This window comes from Perna viridis, chromosome 14 (assembly GCF_037379345.1).
Source record: "Perna viridis isolate PV_CMFRI_1.1 ecotype Kerala chromosome 14, ASM3737934v1, whole genome shotgun sequence".
NCBI lineage: Eukaryota > Metazoa > Mollusca > Bivalvia > Mytilida > Mytilidae > Perna > Perna viridis.
In genome coordinates this window covers 1042443-1064072 of record NC_142458.1, presented here as the reverse complement: position 1 = coordinate 1064072, position 21630 = coordinate 1042443, and the positions used below count along the sequence as shown (strand labels likewise).

General features: G+C 34.0%; 1 protein-coding gene across 9 annotated transcripts in view; it reads right to left on the bottom strand.

The window, feature by feature from the left end:
* Positions 1–21630, bottom strand: part of LOC148597672 (uncharacterized) — a 134185-nt gene that overhangs the window by 13746 nt on the left and 98809 nt on the right. For 8 of the 9 annotated variants that reach the window (XM_088560915.1, XM_088560916.1, XM_088560923.1 and 5 more), the window contains 6 exons: positions 20835–20963; positions 6782–8135; positions 5526–5734; positions 4115–4207; positions 1775–1963; positions 521–695 (listed from right to left, as the gene is read on the bottom strand). In XM_088560915.1, the coding sequence (XP_088417041.1) occupies positions 521–695; positions 1775–1963; positions 4115–4207; positions 5526–5734; positions 6782–8135; positions 20835–20963 (2149 nt within the window). The remainder of the gene's footprint in view (positions 1–520; positions 696–1774; positions 1964–4114; positions 4208–5525; positions 5735–6781; positions 8136–20834; positions 20964–21630) is intronic. The other variant, XM_088560920.1, reaches the window with a different exon arrangement.

The window sequence follows — 21630 nt, the reverse complement described above, 5'->3', positions numbered from 1 at the left end:
ATTTTTTCATCAAATATTGGGAGGCTTCTGCTGAAAGCCGGAGACTAACCACCTAGTGTTAAGAGTATACCTGGCATGCTCACCTGTCTCCAGATTAACCACCTAGAGTTAAGAGTATACCAGACATGCTCACCTGCCTACAGACTAACCACCTAGAGTTAAGAGTATACCTGGCACGCTCACCTGCCTAGAGAATAACCACCTAGAGTTAAGAGTATACCTGGCATGCTCACCTGCCTAGAGAATAACCACCTAGAGTTAAGAGTATACCTGGCATGCTCACCTGCCTAGAGAATAACCACCTAGAGTTAAGAGTATACCTGGCACGCTCACCTGCCTAGAGAATAACCACCTAGAGTTAAGAGTATACCTGACACGCTCACCTGCCTAGAGAATAACCACCTAGAGTTAAGAGTATACCAGACATGCTCACCTGCCTACAGACTAACCACCTAGAGTTAAGAGTATACCTGGCACGCTCACCTGCCTAGAGACTAACCACCTAGAGTTAAGAGTATACCTGGCATGCTCATCTGTCTCATCATTCTATTGTACTGTTGTTGCATGTTTCCTACTTGTGCCATTGGACTGTTAGATGTGTTGTTATACTGTTGGTCACCTGGGAACTGGAACCGTGTCTGTCCGTTTGTACCACCAGATAATGACCTATGCCTCTGCATGTTCATCTGTGATGTCTACATAAAAAATCAGAGGAAAATGAGTTACTCTTATGGGTTAAAACACGGCCATGTGGTAATGTGTAAAATGTCAAGTGGACATAATAAGCCACTCATGATAATGCCTGCTTCAGACAAGTGGGCATAATAATCCACTCACGATAATGCCTGTTCCAGATTCTTCAGAAAATGAATACAACAATTATTTATGTAGAGGGCAATATCGATAAACTGGCTGCCCTTGGAAAGTAGTATTGCCTTCAACATTGAAAAAGCCCTTTCCTGTAGCTGCAAGCGTTATCAGTACTTTAGGCAATATCACTATCCCTTGGATATTAATACCATCTATATTAACAACTTTTGTACAAATACCACATCTCTTAAAATAACTCAAGAATTAGACTCAAATGGCATTTACTCAGCAATATGAAAATGATTTAGACTAAAAAAAAAAGTTTTGCATTTTCTGGAAAAGACTTTTAATTTTCATTCATATTTTCTAATACTGTTTTTCTTGTTAAAATTTCTGACAGCTGTGAAAAAAATGGCTGCATTTAAAAGTACCAGATATGCCTACAGTACCTGAACCAATCCACGCACTAACAAGTATGCTCCTTCTATATAAACATATATTATACTTCATATTAAATTCTAGAACTTTGATTGGATAAGAGGATAAGTGGTATTCCAGTATACCACCCTTCCTTAGAGTATACCACCCCCTCCAACCGGAAACGTATCTTGCCCTTACCGTTGCAGTCTGGTATTACTGTACATTTTCTAATTTCTGCCCAAAACAAAAACACCAGACGACATTTTGTAAGGATGGTTTTGCAGAGGAAAAAAAACACTTCACAATGAGAAATATTAAGTCAATGGATCTTTTCATATTTGTTTATCAATAGAAGGGTGGTATACTGGTTAAAAAGATATTCAGTATAATATATAACACATACTGCCTGCAGTTGAGGGTGGTATACTGGATGGGTATAATACAAAATTTGAAATCAATCCATAGTACTTTCACAGTACCTAATTCATGCCGAGTAGACTCTCTAATCCATGTTGATGGAATGAATGACAGGGAAATAACATACCTGATTCATGCCAAGTGGACTCTGTAATCCTTGTTGACGAATATTCCACTGTGATTGTTGGTTAAAGTGAGGTGACATTTGTGAGTTGGGTGTTGAGGGTGCCATCATTGGTTGGTTCATTCCCTGATTCTGTGAAATCACATTAGGATTAAAACGAGGTGACATTGGGCCTGGTATACCCTGGTTTCTCTGGAACACCAGAATAAAATGTACACTTTATCATAGAGCTGTCATTTATCAATTTGTATCAGAATAAAATGTACACTTTATCATAGAGCTGTCATTTATCAAATTGTATCAGAATAAAATGTACACTTCATCATAGAGCTGTCATTTATCAAATTGTATCAGAATAAAATGTACACTTTATCACAGAGCTGTCATTTATCAAATTGTATCAGAATAAAATGTACACTTTATCATAGAGCTGTCATTTATCAAATTGTATAAGCCTTATTAAAGGTTGATTAAGTGTAAGTATTTGTAAGAAACAGGCAAAATGGGAAAATTCAGAAACATGCATGTCGAAGACCCATCGATCTGACGATGTAATATCACTCAAGGATACTTTCTTGAAAAGACAGTTATTTGATCTCTGTATCACTGGATTTGAGCATAAATTTTTCAAAAGAAAGTTAGAAAAATAAGGTTTTTGTCAGAGTTATATTCATTTAAAGTGCATATCAATGAAATTATAACTCAATTTTCCATAAAGGCATTGTAAATCTTACTTTTTTTCATTGATTCTAATGGTGAAAATAGTCAAATTAAACTATCAAAAATGATGTTTCCCCCACTGCCTGATTCTTACAGACACTGACAAATACTTACACGTAAGTGTCATTTTAAAATAACTTTAAATTTTGTGATTGTCCAATTGAAATTCCAAATTATCAGTGATGTTTAATAAAGTTTATATCAAAAGACAAAAGTGTTGTTATGTTTTGGTTCGAGAGTCCGAGAGTTTATTCCACCCAAACTCTTCATCCTATGCAGCTATTTATATAATAATAGATTTTAATTTTTTTCAGTGAAATAATATTTTTGTAATAAATCTCGCCCTTGTTGCAGGGAAAAGTAACAGAACTTTGATGTTGTGTAGATTTTAGCTGATGATTATAGATTCATCAACAATCAAGTATCTGTCATCTTTACGTAACCCTATACTACAAATAAGATAATCAATTTGGTAATCAAGATAAGCAAAAATAGTAAAACCTGTCTAAACTCAACACCAAATAAACCCAAAATCTGTCTAAATCAGATACCTTTTTTCATGAAGTCCATATGTATCAGTTTCAATGAACTTTGAACCTGGGTAAACTGAACAGATTCGACAGTACAGAGGGGATTATGCAGGTTTCACCTGTAGATATACCTAACAAAATTATAGCCAGTAATGTAGTTAACTTCAGGGGAAAAAATTGGTCTTCCCTTCATTAAATGATACAGATAAAATTCTCTGATAAACTTCCTTAGGTAGGCAAAAAAACAAGGAGATTTAAACTTACCATCATTTCCCATGAATTTAACTAGAAGTTTGATTAAAAATTTTAATTTCTTGGTCAATTGTTCAATAAACTACCTAAAAGTTCTCAGGTAATTGTCATTTATTCAAGGGAAGATCACTCTATTCTCTGAAGCTTACTATATTATTTGCTGTAAATCTATGTGTACTTTGCCCTCATGATCATAATTCAACTGTGTCCTTTTGCAAATTAATTATTCTTTTCAATTATCCAAGTTTACATCAAGTACCCTTAAAGGCAATAGTCTTTATTCATAAACCATATGATCAGTCTAATGTTTATGAACACAGCTGTTGACAAACTGTTACAATTAGCAGCTAGCTCAAGGTCAAGGTGATTTAGAGGTTCCATACTACAATGAAACCTGTTTAATTCTACACAAAAATAAACAAAAATAATAAAAAAAAAAAATCTTTTCAACCCGTGGAACTGAACATCATCTATATATATATATATATATATATATATATATATACAACGTCTCAGAATGTGACGACTCTATTCGCTACACTGCTCCATCGGATCAAATTGATACAGGGAAGATAACGTAAACTTATAGAAGGATGTAAAAAATTCCCAACGATGTCAGAACTGTCAAATTTGCGATGCAAACTTTTGGTTGTTCCCTCCGCTGGACTCGAACTCGTACCGCTGTGACATCTATGGCAACACCGCCTGCACTAAGTCCAGTGCCATAGACCACTCGGCCAGCTAGGCTATATAAAAACATTATAGTTCCCTTGATCCACCACCAATTTATTTTGTTCATTTCTATATATTCAGTATTTTTCATCTATTTCAAGCAATTTACCTGCAGTGTGACATTGGGAGCATTACCACTGTTCATTAACTCTGCCAAGTTTTCTGGGAATGGTTGCACCTGCATGGAGCTGTTGTCCATACTCTACAAATCAAATTAGTATTAAATGTATCAAGAATAACAGCAATATTTGTTTCTTACAAATTCCCCCTAAATGCAGCTGAGTTAATATTTTAATCTCCCCCTAAAAAATCACAGTAAGTTTTTTTAAATAAGTAAATAAACACAGTGCACAATACTCCCTAAATGAATCAATGTTAATGTTTCCTTATCACAAGTATTTTATGACCATTAAAATTATTAGTTATATCAATCTTTTACATTCTATCGTGTATAGTATTACCAAAGCATGGAAACCAACAACCTACACTTCCCACTAACAACCAGCAAATTAACCTTAGTGCCCAACAAAAAATAAAGGGAGGTCACTGACACAGTTAGGTTTTCGTTAGATTCAGGAAAAATAGGAATAATCAGAAACATGCAGGTCAAAAACCCACCGATCTGACAATATAATTTCATTCAAGGATGCTTTCCCTATTTTAAAACACCATTATTTGATATCTACATCACTGGGAGTTCTCAGAAATTTTTCAACAGGATGTTAGAAAAATGAGTTTTGTTTGGAAGAGTTATCTACCCTTCATTTTCAGTGCATTTCAATGAAATTTCAACTCTATTTACATAGTGATATGGAAAATATTGTCTTTTTTCCTTGATTCTGATGGCGTAAATAGTCAAATTAAAATTTCTTAATGGCAGGTATTTCCTTACCATGTTTTATCCACTGCCTGATTCTTACAGAGACTGACACTTAAAAACATTTCCATAATAAAGTATATTAGATTGAAAGTTAGTTCTCATACAGTAATAATGAGAATAGGAATGGTGAATATGTCAAAAGGGCAACAGCAGCACTGGAATGATCAGCTCAAGCCCACCCATAGATCTCCAGGGCAACAACAGCACTGGGATGATCAGCTCAAGCCCACTCATTGATCTCCAGGGCAACAACAGCACTGGGATGATCAGCTCAAGCCCACCCATTGATCTCCAATGAATGTCAAAGAACACCATTCCAGAGTTTTTCCTCTGGAAAACTTGAGGACTTTTTTGGGGGGGGTATCACATAATACTCTGCTACTTCATGAGGCAGGGTTTAAAAAATAAAAGTTCCTGGACTTTTGTAAAACAATGATTCACTTCAGGAAAACCAAGAGGGTTAAAGGTTCAGGCCTTAGAATAAATGAAAGTTTAAAGGTTATAAATGTTAGAAAATGAGGGTCATAGACCTCAGACCTCCATAAATTTAAATCCCTGACCTGTTAAGGGCTTGACTGTTTAAGTTAAGTCAAATTCTTATGAAAAAAACTGTTTGTAATTAATTAAGTTAATTTCTCACCGAACTGAACCGTTGACCAAAGTTATTAGAAAGCTGTGCCTGCATTTGTGCCCTCCTCCGAGCTTGTTCATGTGCCTGTAAACGCTTCTGCATTTCCCGCTGATGTTTCATCTTTTGTTGTTGTAGAAGTGACTGTCTGACCTGCATTGCCATACTACTAGGGAAACCTGGTCGGGGTTGGATGCCGTTGTTTAAGGCACTCATAGGCCCTATAGAGAAAGTTGGTTATTTTTTTTTTTTGCTTCCCCAATGAAACAGTTAAATATATATACACCAGTTGCTATCGAACATGTTTCAAGTTAATTTGTGTTTAAGGCACTCATAGGCCCTACAATGAAAGTTTTTTCTTTGCTTCCCTATGAAACAGTTAAATGTAACAGATCTGTTTATACTACTAGATAACAATCTGTATTAATCACCATGGAAATAGAAAATTCCATAAAATCCTGAACTTTGTGAAATTTTAACATAGGTACTATGGAGATATTCCCAAGCCAAAGAGCCTTATTATCTGTCAAAATTTGTAAAATATGGACAAACCGTATAAGTAAAACACCTCTGATGTAGGAAAGTATTTATAGAACATGTTTTCAGTTAATTTGTGTTTAAGGCACTCATAAGCTCCCTCCCTCATTTGTGGCCTCAGAACAAAGAAATTAACATTGACAGGCCTAATAACAATATGCTGTCATGGTCATGATATCACCATATCAAATCATGCCCTGTATAGTCTATCTTTAATCTGGATATGCAAAGCTGCAATTATTTCTTAATTACTTATTCATTTTGATTAAAATACATAATGAGCTTTCAAACTGATTAAAACAAAAAAGTTTCCTAAAATTTTAAAGCGTCTTTTCAACAATAAACCAGAATTCATGCATAGGTAGAACAGACTCTTTCCCAAATGGCTTTCAGAACTAATACCATAAGGATTTATTGTTATAATGTAATCAATTAGTTTTGTGTGCCAGGTTAAAGAACAACCAGAAATTTCTGCAGTGACATAATTTTTACCCAGAGAAAGCAAAGATTGAAATCCTTAAATATAATTTCAATTCATATCTACATTCAGTAGCTAGAGATTATTGGAAAGTGACAATTGTAATGCTACAGACCGTAAATATAATTCAGCAAAAACAATACATTATATTTACCCAAACTGCATTATAAATTACTGGTTAAACCATAATTGATGCTTCCTCTTTTCCATCATAGATGTGTACTTTACATAAGTAGGCATACTAAATACTCACCTGGTGGTCCAGGAAGGCGGGGACCTGGGAGGCCAAAGTTCGGAGGTTGTTGTTGCTGTTGGAATCCTTGAGGATTAGGCGGGGATATCTGTTGAACGGGGAAACTAAGATCCATGTTTCCATTTCCATGAACTGGACTCATGCTTTGCATGAAGTTTCCACGTGGGTTATTTATGCCTTGGACTTGTTGTTGTAATGTCCGTGTCATCATCTGATTGGTCGATCCTGGTTGTACCGGGTCATCACGCATCAATTCTTTCTGAATCTCCTCGATGGCCATGATATCATTAGATGGTTTCCCAGGGACTGTTTTACTGCTAATTCCAAGTAGTTGATCAATTTCTTCTAATGACGCATTTTTTTCACTCAACACTTGCTCAAACTGGGAAAGTAAAGCTAGGTCACTGAGCATGCCTGTGTTCTCTGGCTGACTAGGACCATTATTAACAGTCCCAGTTGATGAGCTGGGAGTTGGGGGTCCGTTTAAGTCTTGTTTGAGGTCCTCAGCTTGTTGCAGTATTTCGTTCAGTAATGGATCAGTAGATTCAGATACTTCAGATATCTCCATACTACTCTCAGCCTGACTGCTTAACAACATTTGTAGAGTGTCAAAGTTATCTTGAGTGCTATCCTCTGTTCCAACTTGATTGGTCGATGAAAAACTATTTAACAAATCACTACTTTTGTTCAGAGTAGAGTTTTTGTTGAGGTTTTTAAGCTGACCCATTTCTTTATTACTAGCCAGAAGAAAGAGGTCAGAGGTCGACTGTACAGAATCTGACTTATTGTCCTTCACCTGCTGTGGGTTAGGTTTAACACTGAGTAATCTCTGAGTAACATCCTTAGTTAAACGACTCTGAGGCGTAGCCGAGGGATTAGCATTACCTGATATACCAGTATTAACAATGTTTTCCTTTTTAGTTTTAGTTGATAGGAGTTTAGCTAACAAAGCATTTTCTCTCATTAACTTTGTCCCCTCTTTGCCTGTCTGGTCTTGATCACCTGTACTATCAACTTCTGATGATGACAATTTTCGTTTTTTCTGTGGCTGAATCTGATTAACATCGTTTCCTTTCTCCCATAGTGACGTCAAAAAATTGTCTAATTGTTTATCAGCTAATATACTTTCTGTTGACCTTTTGAAACTTTCAGTGGTTTTATAACTACCCGAATCTGAACCAACAGACAATGGTCGGTTGAATGGCGATTGCTCTACCGAGGAGTGACGTTGTCTCTGAGACGGAGGGAACGTCTGCTGTTTGGAGGTAGGTGTTGATGTGGTTGACTGAGGTTCATCTGGAGCTGACTGATGACGTTGTCTTGTAGACTGATCGTTATCGTGACTAGTACTTTCCTGCAAAGCAAACAATAAGGTTATAATTTAAATAACTAGAGGAAAGTTGCATGTTGTCGTGCTTTGCATACCTCCCTTCATACAAGAAGTTGATATTGGAGAGCAACCAATATTGCTTACAACATGTGCCTCATCTATTTGAAGCAACACAAGGTGTTTGCAATATACCACCCACTTGATAATAGGGGGTATAAATATGGACAACCATTTTTTCTGTAAACCAACTTGTCCATGTAAGGGATTTATTTTTTCTTATTTCATGTGCAAGAAGAAACTGCCAAAGTAAATCAATAAATCATTCCATTAAAGAATACACATGAATCATCACAGTTATTTGTGAAAACAAATTAGTAGTGAAATTGAATTGATATCCTGAAATGAGAAAAACAGTCCATTTGGAGTATTCTGCTAATTAAAGCCATGACCCTGTTGCCACTTTTGGAATACTAAAATCTTCAACCCCCTCGTCTCAACCCCACCGACAAAGGATTTAACAATAGTCATTAATATAACAGAAATATGCAATAATTTTAAAGTGTAACTGTTTATAAGAATCAGGCAAAATGGGAAAAATCAGAAACATGCATGCCAAAACCCCACCAATCTGACAATGTAATATCACTCTAAGTTACTTTCTCTATTAGAAAAGAGCATCATTTAATCTCTACATCACTGGATTTGCTTGGAATTTTTTCAATAGAATGTTAGAAAATTAGGTTTTTGACAGAGTTATCTGCCCTTGAAGTGAGATTGGAACTCAATGCACCAACATCATATGGAAAATATGGTCAGTTTACATTATCAAAATGATGTTATTTTTTCAAACTATGTTTCATCCACTGCCTGATTCTTGCAGAGACTGACACTCTATCTTAAAAAATAACTTTTTAAAAAAAATGTATCATTGATTTGTTTGGTTTCAATTAATGGTAATTTGCAGATGTTTCATTGAGAACTACTAATCAATGAACCTTTGAGGGCTATTTTAATGTGACAAAGCAACAGCCTGCAGAAAGGCATGTCACCCCAATATTCCATCTTCCAGTTGATACTTTATATGCAGTATGAGTAATATTATTACCATTATAATAAGATTCATCATCTTTCTGTTAGTGCCATACATTATTGACATTCAGATCAATATCATTATTATTATGATGTAAATATAATTTAACAATGAACCATGCCAGACAAAATTAGCATAATGGGCACATTTAGTGAAGCACTCCAGAATGTTTGGAAGGACTGAGTTAAGATATTCTGTATTTAAAAGGGCTGCATTCACCACAATTAACAATATGGGACGTGCTTGCAATAAAATTTAAGTTTGTAACTCAAAAATCCCATGAACATTTTTTTTTTCTGACTTCACGTAACCCAGGAATATGTAGGTTTTCAAATCAGTATATAAAAATCATACATCATCATGATGTGCATCAGAATAAGCTGTTAACATGGAATTATTTCCACATTTTAAAATGGTTTAATGAGAACATTAAAGTCCCATTAAATGAATAAAATTTCTTTGATAGAGCAGAAAATGTTATAAAATTACTTGGCGAGGAATGCAAGTATTAAATTGACTGATAAGAGACAATTAATATTAGATACATGTATTATGAGGAAACTATAATGTGGTAGTCATGATAATTCATCCAGGTCCCTTCTTCCAAACACAGAATCTACAGAAATCCATAAGAACCTTTTCACTATAGATGAGGATGACAGGAGTATATTGTCAACTTCATGCAAGTGACTAAAGAACCAAGTTATTGAGTGTACTTAATGTAAGTAGGCACTCACCTAAGCTATGAGGAAGATTATATCAGTTAAAAAAACAATAATAAAATGGCCATTCAAGTAGCAGCCTTTGATAAAACTTGGAAAGTAGGTGATTCATGCATGTCAAAATCCCAAAGATTTCATGATTGTTTCTAATTCCATTGTTGCACTTATTATGTACAAATTATTGTAGATTGTACATAGAATTGACATTTTACAAGAGTTATCTTCCTTGATTTAGTTGATTAATGCATTGTTTTTTCCAAAATACAAATCTGTATGCAGAAATGGCTTAAGAAAAGATATGGCTTATGTAGATTAAAATATAATTGTTTGTTTGGTGGCTTTTCTGCACCATGAATCACCTCCACCATAGGCAGTGTGGAATGGTACTTAAATAGTGAGAAAAAAATCCAAAAGACCTAGGACTAATTTCAATACATTCCAAACTCTTATATTAAAGTATTTTTATCACAAATACAACAAAGTGGGAATTGGTAAAATCAGAAGTAAAAATAATCATGACAAAATCTGGATTTGAAAAACATGGAAGAAAATCAGGTTTACTTTATAATAAAGCATCAAATTATTGCCTTCTTCTCCTTACATGCCAGATCCTTAGGTATGCCAGTATATCAATATGATTAAGATTATTTAATGCATGTGCATGAGTGATTTCTGTTATAAATGCCAAATGACAAATGTACTCATTTTTGATTAAATATTTTATGATCCAAATTCTCTTAATGCATCTCCAGCTGTTAATTTTTAATGTTGTACATGTATCTACATGAAGTCCTCAAAGGCAGAATTTTACAACTCTATTACAATAAAACTTACTCCAAATAGAGGTTAACGAACAAAAAAATGCCAAAAAATTTCGCAAAAATTACTTAAATAACTGTTAGTGTTCATGACCTCTGAACTATGTACATAAAACCCAATATGTCAAAGAGACAACAACCCCACCAGGATGAAAAATGTCAGCTTCAGTACACCCATGGGTCGTAAAAAATGAAGAGGAAACCCTCACACAACAGGCCAGGCTGAAGTTGGCCCATTAACATTATACACAGATACAGAAAAATAGTTGCCCTTATAGACTCCAGCAACATAAAGGCAAACTGAAAGTGAATGAAAAATAAACATATAGAGGCTAGAAATACCTGACTCAGGACAGGTGTAAAATGTCATTTTAAATTTCGACCAATCAGATATCTTGAAATTGAAGATTTGAGGAAAAACTCAGGATTTGAGGAAATTCTCAACTGGAGATTTTTTTTTAAGAAACCCAGGCCCAATTCTATTCCTATGAATTTACCAAATGTCATACAATATTTCAAAATGATGTCATAAATGTTGTGCAAAATAAGGATATCCTACATGGTTAAAAATAGAATAGTCATGTTACAAAACTGAGAAATATTGGGTCAAAGACAGAAATGGAAGAATTTCGTTAAACAGGAAGATGTTCAACAGGCCTGAATGCCACATTACGGAACCCTGTGCTTGATACTAAATATCAAGAGGCTGCAATTTAGTAGTTACTGAGAAAACTGTTACAAAAATAATTTTCCTGCCTTCACATCCACCTGACTGACATTCACCAATTGTAATGAAACCACCTACCCACCGAACTTTCAAGTAGAACAATCTAATTATTAACCCAAAGACTGTTTACTTACTTCAAACCTTAACTTTTTTCATCTTTAGCTTAAGTGAAATTTGAACCAAGCATAAAAACAGAATCTATGTCACCATATAAAATGTTTATTTTTTCTTGTATATCTGACAAGTTTTTAATGAGAAATCATGTCACATATTGAATTCAATAATATATCATGTTTAAGCAGATAAGAAGACATACAATTACTTCTTCTAACACTGTGTATATACACGTTTCTTCTTCCATCAAACACAATCACTTTTGTTATAATGGAAGCAAGCTGTATACAAAAACAGAGATGGGATGTTTCTCTAAAGGGGTATTAATTTCCTCTTTTCTAAAACAGTTGTCAATATCACAAAGACCTTAACAAAAATAAATTAAAAAGTCCCCAACACAAACAAAAATACAAATGCCTAGAAAACATCACTGATACACAGGCAAATGTCAATCAAATGAAATTTATTTGATTTTCACATAATATTCACTGAACACTAACTTCATGTGAATTGTCACAAATTTATTTGTTCAAGGAAGGTCAAAATCAAGTAAAATTCATGTGAAATAAATTTCAATATTGTGGTTAAACTAAAGGATCTCAGAAACTAAATGTCACATCATTGTAAACGTTCACGAAACAAAACAGTTTTTTTTTTTCACCGTAAACATGTTCCACACATGAAATTCATTTCAGTTTTTACTTGAATAACATTTAACTGTTAAAACATAATCACAACAACAAAATCATTTCATCAATGAAGAGTCATTTCTGAACAACACACAATCAAAGTTACGCAATCCAAAACAATAAAGCAATGTTCAATTTCCCCTGTTAAAACTATGTATGTAATTAATAAATGAAGAAAACAAAAACATGACAATGCAAAATCTAAAGAAAAGGATTTAACTGTATATATACATACCTATAATACTTTAAAAAGAATTATGAACTCACCAAAAAAATAAACCATGAAAATATCTTCAAAAGATTTGTTTTAAAAACTTTGAAGTCTACCTTCAATAATCTGTTGATTGTTATTAAGCTTGTCATAAGAAAACCAGTGATTTGGGAAAGTAATATTACGCAACACAGTAATTGTTTACGATCCTTGCCTTGAGGGAGAAAAGTTGATAATAACTATGTCAAACATATTTCTGGTAAGCTATCTGTACCTGTAGTACTACACAACTAGGAAAAAAGAATTTAAACTCTATATTACATTATGGAGGAGGAAAAGTCCAAATAAGCTATCCAGATACTGTATTCATTACATTACAAGGAAAAAAGTCCAATCTGCATCTTTTCTCTTTTATTATCATTATTATTATTATTGTTATTTTAAATAAATGGTGCCATTGATCCAAGTTGGGAGAATTTCAACATAAATATCATGTAGTTTTCTCAAAAAGAGCTTTTACAGTATAAACATTGGGACATGATATCATGTTGTTTACATCTTTGGATTTACCTGTATTTTATAGTACACAAAGTTCTTAAGTAATTCTTACATCTGTTCTCAATTTATCACCAGCAAACATATATCAGTAAAAAAGGATGGTAAAGAGTAGAAATGGCACAACTTGAAAAATATTTTTTTGAATTTACATGAAAATTGAAGTTAACCTGTATTTAATAATACTAAACTACTGAGCTTCAAAAGATCAATAAAATACAGATATTAACAATAATTTATAAATTTACTTTTTGCCATGCACAAAATGTTTCAAGGGGAATAACTTTTGACATATTTCTGTGCCTATTACTACATATCACATCATTTTGATGCCCCCCCCCACACACACAAACACACACAAAAAATCCTTATTGGAAAGTTCCTGATAAAATGTTCTACCTTAGTTTGACAATGACCCTTTTAACATAAATACTGCATTTTTTCCCTGTTGTTATATTTATCAGTCAATAAGTAGCTGAAAAACTTCTACCGCTATATAACAGACTTACAATAAGTTTAATTTTAATTTCATTTTTTGATTGTTATTTATATAGACAACTTCCTTATGTTATATATTGTAATTGCTTCCTCATTTTAATGTTGACCATTAATGTTTTTCTTTCACTACTTTTTCGCATTGAGAACTCTGCATCAAACATCATAATAAGCTGGAGTTTTAAGTACCAGTCAACATAAAATTCAGACACTACCAATCGAAAAGTGATTCGTGGTCAAGAACAACCCATCGAACAAACGATGCTTTTTCAGTCTACATATGCTATACTTTCACTTAACGATAATCATTTCTGTATTCGGATTTGCACTTTTGAGAAAATCATATATTTATCTCCCACTAAAAGCAACCAAATCAAGAACAATAACTCTTGTCAAGTGTAAATTTTATGTACAATCTATATAATTTTTATCTCAAAAGTACAAAAACCAAATGAAAAACTAAGACTGGTTACGAGATCAGTTACTGTTAATGAACAAGACATAAAACTGAATTTGGTGGGTTTTTGACATGCATGAATACCTCCTGTTTGATTTTTAGAAAGACGGTACTTACTCGTCATTATCTTCCCTTAGTTACCAAACAGTTGTGAGGTTAAATTTAATGTTTTAAAAAATCTTTTAAAAACTTAAGAATTGTTCCAATATTTTTGATATTACAACTGATCCTTGCAAAATTAAATCACTATTAACAAATTTTCGAATTACTCTCTAATGTATTTACCAATATATCGACAGTGAATGTAAAATCCTCCTGAACAAGAGAATGAAGTCCCAGCATTCTAAAATTCCATCGTCTCAATAAAATATACAGCCCTTAAAACTTAGGAAATTACAAGAGACATAGACAAATCACCCATGGTACAATCTAAATTTTTTTAGAAAGGGATAAGTATTCCAAATTTAGAAAAAAAATCTATGATAAAGCATTCTTAATTTGGAATTCTACAAACTGACAGTTTTACTGATTAAATATAAAAATAATTTTCCATAACAAATAAAATAAATGTTTTTATTTCTATCTTTTTAAAATAAAAATGTCCACCTTACTAACTGTTCCTCCCCTATTTTTTTTCCAATAGAATAACCCAATACCATTGGTCATCGGGGCTATTTGTATTTAATGACAAAAATTGATTGATTGATGTTTTGCACCACCAGGCTAACAGAGGTCCTTATCCTTAGACAAAGAGGAAGTCACCCAAAAATCTTAAAATAGAAAAAAATCAATGAAAATGAAAATATAAAAGTACAAAAATTGCATTCATAAATGTCATCAACAATATGTTATGTATAACTAAAGATGTGACTTTAATTATAAAATTGGAAATTAAATATTGTTTGAAGGGAACATGTTTTCACAGCATTTACAAGTATTTGACAACTTTACATGACTTATGTATAAAGTGCCTTCGGGGGCCATATTTACCATCTCTGAACATGCCTAAAACAATGCCTAAATTTGAATACTTCCCTACATACTTTAGTATGTTTTTTTCTATTCTGAATAATTCAATTAGTAATCAGTATATTGCATGGTTTCAGTATACGTCAATGTTCCTGTGTAAATTTTAATACCTTCAGACAAACTTACGACTGGTTTCTAAATAATTTAATTATTGATCAACAATTGCATTTGGTCTGCCTTTAATATCTTAATTAGTATCAACTTTGTTATATATTTAATTATTTATTTTTTTTAATTATTAACAAGTGATGGTGTAGTTGTTAATATCCTGATAATTTCTTTCAATTAATAAATTGTTGCCCCATGCAGGTCTGGATGTCAAAACAATAGGCCTGCAGCAGCGCTAAGCTTGTCGTAAAAGGCCACTAAATAGTGCTCAGAAACCTAGTCAGGGGCTAGGTGCTCTGCCCACAGAGCAACTGGGATGTGTGCCCCAGGTGGTGGAATGGGGTACCCCTGGCATGTTACAGGCTATAATACGGAAAACCTGACCGCAACCATAGTGGTGCACCGTGTTGGGAAAGATGCCATGTTCCTCGCACGTTACAGAACCCTCCTTTGGTATTCGATAGGAGTAGGAACCTTTGCGCTCCACCACAGGAGGCTAAATTGCCCGACCCTGCCCATCCATCCTTTTTTTATAGTGGCAATCAAAATTTGTCGACCCTATTATCCTTGTGTCCCATCCCTCTCTTCATTTCTTCATCATCATTTCATGTTCATCACCTAAATATAGCTGAAATATTGCTGCTCGGTTGTTAAACCCCAATTATCAATCAATCAATCAATCAATCAATCGTCATATTTAGGATAAAAGATTTCTTTCAATGAATGTAATTATCACATTTCAACAAACAATCCATTCTTTCTATAAGTACCATTTAAGTTTTCAGTGGAACTAAAATGTCAAACAATTGCTATATATATATTGTATTAAATGTCAGTCTTGGTAAGAATCAGGCAGTGGGTGAAACATGGTATAAAAAAAAACAACTATTTTGAAAGTTGAGTTTGACTATTTGCACCATTTGAATCAAGGAAAAAAGACATGATTTTTCATTTCACCTTGGTCAATTGAGTTATGTCATTGAAATGCATTGAAAATGAATATTTCAAGAGAAGGTAACTCTGTCAATCCACCCAATTTTTCTAACATTCTATTGAAAAATTTCTTAACAAATGCAGATGTGATGTAGAAATCAAATGATCTTTTTTCAAATAGAGAATGCATCCTTGAGTGAATTATATGGCGAGTTTATGACATGAATGTTTCTGATTTTTCCCATTTTGCCTAATTCTTATAAAGACTTGCACTTAAAGCACAGTACATTCTGCTAATGCAAATAATAAGTCTCCCTTTTCTACATCTTTGAAGACCAATAAATAAAGTGTTAGATAATGAAAGAAAATAACAGAAAACCCTCAAGCAATAAAATTGTGAAAATAGTTCAAAGACAGAAAAAAATCATTAAGTGCCAAAGATAAACAAATAAAAAATCAGGAATTTTCCTAAATTCCATGGGCTAAGTAATGTGAATCAAATTCTATAATTGTTTATAAGATATCTGTGAGCAATGGCTCACTATTGATACCCCTGCTTTCAATCATCATAGGAAGAAAATAAACAGTCCTTGGTAAATGGGAAGTTGAAATAGAATTATTCTGAAAATGTATCCCTGTATAGGGTATATATAGGGTATACCTACATGAGGAATGTGTTACAATTTCAAGCCACTGTAGAGTAGTTGCTGATAGATACATGGACATAAGTAAAAAAGTATACCACCCTCTCCTCTTGTAGATAAATATGATTCATAACTATATGTATTTGGGAGAGGGTTTACATTGGCTTTGCCTGCTGCCTAATCCTTTCCACTTCATGTTGAATAAATCATGAGTTTAGAATTAAATTTATTATTTTCTTGTGTCAAAAATTAGTAAAGAATTTTTTTAGACCAAAATTTTCAGATTTAGGCCTAGGGTTCAGACTTTAGAATTTTGAAGACCAGTAATGGAAAAGTCTGTGCTCGACTATATGTGCAGTGGTGGACCTGGGGTAAGGGAAATCAGTGATATGTTAGTAGTATATACAATTTTTACCAAAGCCCATCAAGCTTTCATTTGAAAAAGAATGAAATCAGTCCAAGTTACTTACATGAGAATGAGGCAAAATAGTGAATACAAACATTCCAATAATTTGTAAGAGTTGTGTCCCTTTCCCTAGGTCTACCTCCTTAAATTTACTTTCAATGGTGGAAACGGTCTTGGACTTTTTTCAAAGTTCAAAGTCAATGGTCCATTTGATAAAAACTCTAATCCTGAATTTGGTGTCAGATGAATAGAGTTGAAGGTCTAATAGACCACCACTAACATGACTGACATCAGTTAGTGATGAAACCATCAGTGAAGCCAGGCTATCCTTGACATCAGTTAGTGATGAAACCCTACTTACAGTGAAGCCAGGCTATCCTTGACATCAGTTAGTGATGAAACCCTACTTACAGTGAAGCCAGGCTATCCTTGACGAACATCGGTTAGTGATGAAACCCTACTTACAGTGAAGCCAGGCTATCCTTGACATCAGTTAGTGATGAAACCCTACTTACAGTGAAGCCAGGCTATCCTTGACGAACATCAGTTAGTGATGAAACCCTACTTACAGTGAAGCCAGGCTATCCTTGACGAACATCAGTTAGTGATGAAACCCTACTTACAGTGAAGCCAGGCTATCCTTGACATCAGTTAGTGATGAAACCCTACTTACAGTGAAGCCAGGCTATCCTTGACATCAGTTAGTGATGAAACCCTACTTACAGTGAAGCCAGGCTATCCTTGACGAACATCAGTTAGTGATGAAACCCTAGTTACAGTGAAGCCAGGCTATCCTTGACATCAGTTAGTGATGAAACCCTACTTACAGTGAAGCCAGGCTATCCTTGACGAACATCAGTTAGTGATGAAACCCTAGTTACAGTGAAGCCAGGCTATCCTTGACGAACATCAGTTAGTGATGAAACCCTACTTACAGTGAAGCCAGGCTATCCTTGACGAACATCAGTTAGTGATGAAACCCTACTTACAGTGAAGTCAGGCTATCCTTGACGAACATCAGTTAGTGATGAAACCCTACTTACAGTGAAGCCAGGCTATCCTTGACATCAGTTAGTGATGAAAACCTACTTACAGTGAAGCCAGGCTATCCTTGACGAACATCAGTTAGTGATGAAACCCTACTTACAGTGAAGCCAGGCTATCCTTGACATCAGTTAGTGATGAAAACCTACTTACAGTGAAGCCAGGCTATCCTTGACATCAGTTAGTGATGAAAACCTACTTACAGTGAAGCCAGGCTATCCTTGACATCAGTTAGTGATGAAACCCTACTTACAGTGAAGCCAGGCTATCCTTGACATCAGTTAGTGATGAAACCCTACTTACAGTGAAGCCAGGCTATCCTTGACGAACATCAGTTAGTGATGAAACCCTACTTACAGTGAAGCCAGGCTATCCTTGACGAACATCAGTTAGTGATGAAACCCTACTTACAGTGAAGCCAGGCTATCCTTGACATCAGTTAGTGATGAAACCCTACTTACAGTGAAGCCAGGCTATCCTTGACAAACATCAGTTAGTGATGAAACCCTACTTACAGTGAAGCCAGGCTATCCTTGACATCAGTTAGTGATGAAAACCTACTTACAGTGAAGCCAGGCTATCCTTGACATCAGTTAGTGATGAAACCCTACTTACAGTGAAGCCAGGCTATCCTTGACATTAGTTAGTGATGAAACCCTACTTACAGTGAAGCCAGGCTATCCTTGACGAACATCAGTTAGTGATGAAACCCTACTTACAGTGAAGCCAGGCTATCCTTGACGAACATCAGTTAGTGATGAAACCCTACTTACAGTGAAGCCAGGCTATCCTTGACGAACATCAGTTAGTGATGAAACTCTACTTACAGTGAAGCCAGGCTATCCTTGACTAACATCAGTTAGTGATCAATCTCAATGCAACAAACTGATGCTTCAATTTTTTTGCTGATATTGTGAGGTCTATTGGTGATTCTTACATTAAATAGTATTTCAGAAAAAATTGTCAATAACAATGACAAAAAATAAACATCAGATAAAACCAAATAACTAATGAGGCTTTAAATAGTGAGAAAATATGAGACTAAGCTGAGAATTTCACAAGTTAGAGCCAAATCACATATTTCACAATGTTTTTTTTTAATTGAAGTGGTGATATCCTGGCAATTTATACAAAAAACAATCTAACTTTTGTAACTAACCCTGACCTGTTTATGCTACTTGGCGACAAACTTTGTTTTTGACAATATTTTATAAAAATGCATCATAGAATCCTGATTCTTCTGTTATTTTACAGCCCCTGAACCAATCCACAGAATTTGACAGATCAATGACTGCTGACTGACTCATGGATAACCTATGATAGATCTAATCAGTTTTGTTATGCAAAATGACGGTTGATTGATTCATGTAAATTTAGCAACTTCCATTGGAACGAATTCAATATACTACCATATTAAATTTACCTTAAATTTAAGATATTAAATGCACATATTGTATTTTGATCAAAGTAAAACAAACGTAAAATAAAAGTAATTAACTGATGTTAAAATCTATTGCATCAGGTAAATAAGTGTGAAAATTTACAAAGAAAATAATGGAATATATAAAAAATTTTTTACTGCTCTCTGGCCATGTGATGTGATTATCGGTTAAATGGGTCAGTTTAAAAGATCGATTACTTATCGGTGATTGATGACTGATCACAATTTTTGTTGCTCAGATCGGTTCAGGTACTGCAACATACATGTAGGTACTACAGAGTATCACAATCTGCAGAGCGTAATTTGAAGTAAAAATTTGTTAAAACTACAGAAAATCTGTAAATGTAAACATCTCCATAATCCATAGGTATAGTAAACAAAAGGCTTCCAAGAGCCTGAATTGCTCACTTGGTTAAATTTTTGCATTGGGAAAAAAAAATAGAATAGTTTACCTTCAGACTTCTTATAAAATCTTCTACAATATCTTCTGATTTTGTCAAGCTCCACAAAACATGATATAACATATGTGACAAAAAATCTTTAAAATATTCATCTTCTACATTTTAAAAGAATACCAAAAAAAAGAAAAACAAAAAAAAACAAAAACAACAGATGTCACACTTAAAGTTAAAAAAATTCTCATCTTTCAGTATAAATAAAAATTTGATTTATCTATCTCTACATTTAAGTCAACATTATTGCTATAATCAAAAGGGGAAAATATCTAGATAATAAGGACCTTCAATGGTATAAATAATTTCAACAGAAAAGACATAGTTTGTTTTCTTGTGGTATTAAGCAAATAAGAAAACCAGACTTTACAAAAGAGACAAAAGCAAAGATTGTTAAATTCAGATGTAAAGATATGGTAAAAAAACTAATGGTAAGATAATCCGGATTTGAAAAAGAGGAAGAGCAATCAAGGGAACCAATGTTATAGTGGAAATCAAAAGAATGTAATCCAGGGACATAGACCAGACATGGAAAACAGACAAACATAACAAAGAACATAAAGTAACTAAAATCATACATACAAAGTAACAAAAGTAAATTAGCACCCCCACCCCCTACCCAAAAAAAACCCCCATGCCCAGAAAATGTAGACTGCAATATACAGTGAAAACTGTCTAAATATTACAATGGGACGATGTGTTTGAATTTGACAGGTTTTTGGATTATTCTAGGTTCCCTTAAGCCAGGTTTCACTGTACTGTTGTCACGGTTACACCTAAGAACTTACAGCAGGGGCTGAGGTAGTACACTGATTTTCATCAGCCAACAGAAACTGTAGAAGTTCTCCATTCTGTACACCTCTGTCTTTTAGGCGTTCTTTCTTCTCCTTGTTTCCAGCTGGGTCACTTAAAAGTTGCTGAAAAGTTACATCCATTGTAAGTTACTATAACAAATCTGTTAATGCAAATTAAAAGAAAAAAAAAAAAGGAAAAAAAAAAATCAATATTTTTAGCCATAATTTATAAAATACATTAAGGAGGTTGACCTAGGGTATGGGACACAACTCTTAAAAATTATTGGAACGTCTGTATTCAGCATTTTACATCAATCTCATGTAAGCACCAAAGTAACTTGGATTGATTTCATTCTGTTTCAAATGAAAGCTTTGATGAAATTGAATATAATACAAACATATCACTGATTTCAAGAGTTATGTCCCTTACCGTCTACCTCCGTAAGCTATGACATAATAATATTTTCAGTGACAACATTATTCACAACCAATTTTACACTGATAATTCGATTTGGAAGATCTTATTTACAGCTTTGTATTGTAGAAAGACCTTCAGGTTTATCACTTAAAGGGTATGCCTTATCTTGAGTGACACAGGTCGTTTCCTTACAAGTGCCTGATACATCAATTCAGATTTATCATTTGAGGGGTACAGTGGATTTCGCTTAATTGCATAGCCTATTTGCCAGTCAAAATTATGCAAATAACCGGGCTATTCTTATAACCGAAATTACGATTTTACCGGAAGTGTGAGTTCAGGTAAGACGACGATACTGTGGATCAACCAGGG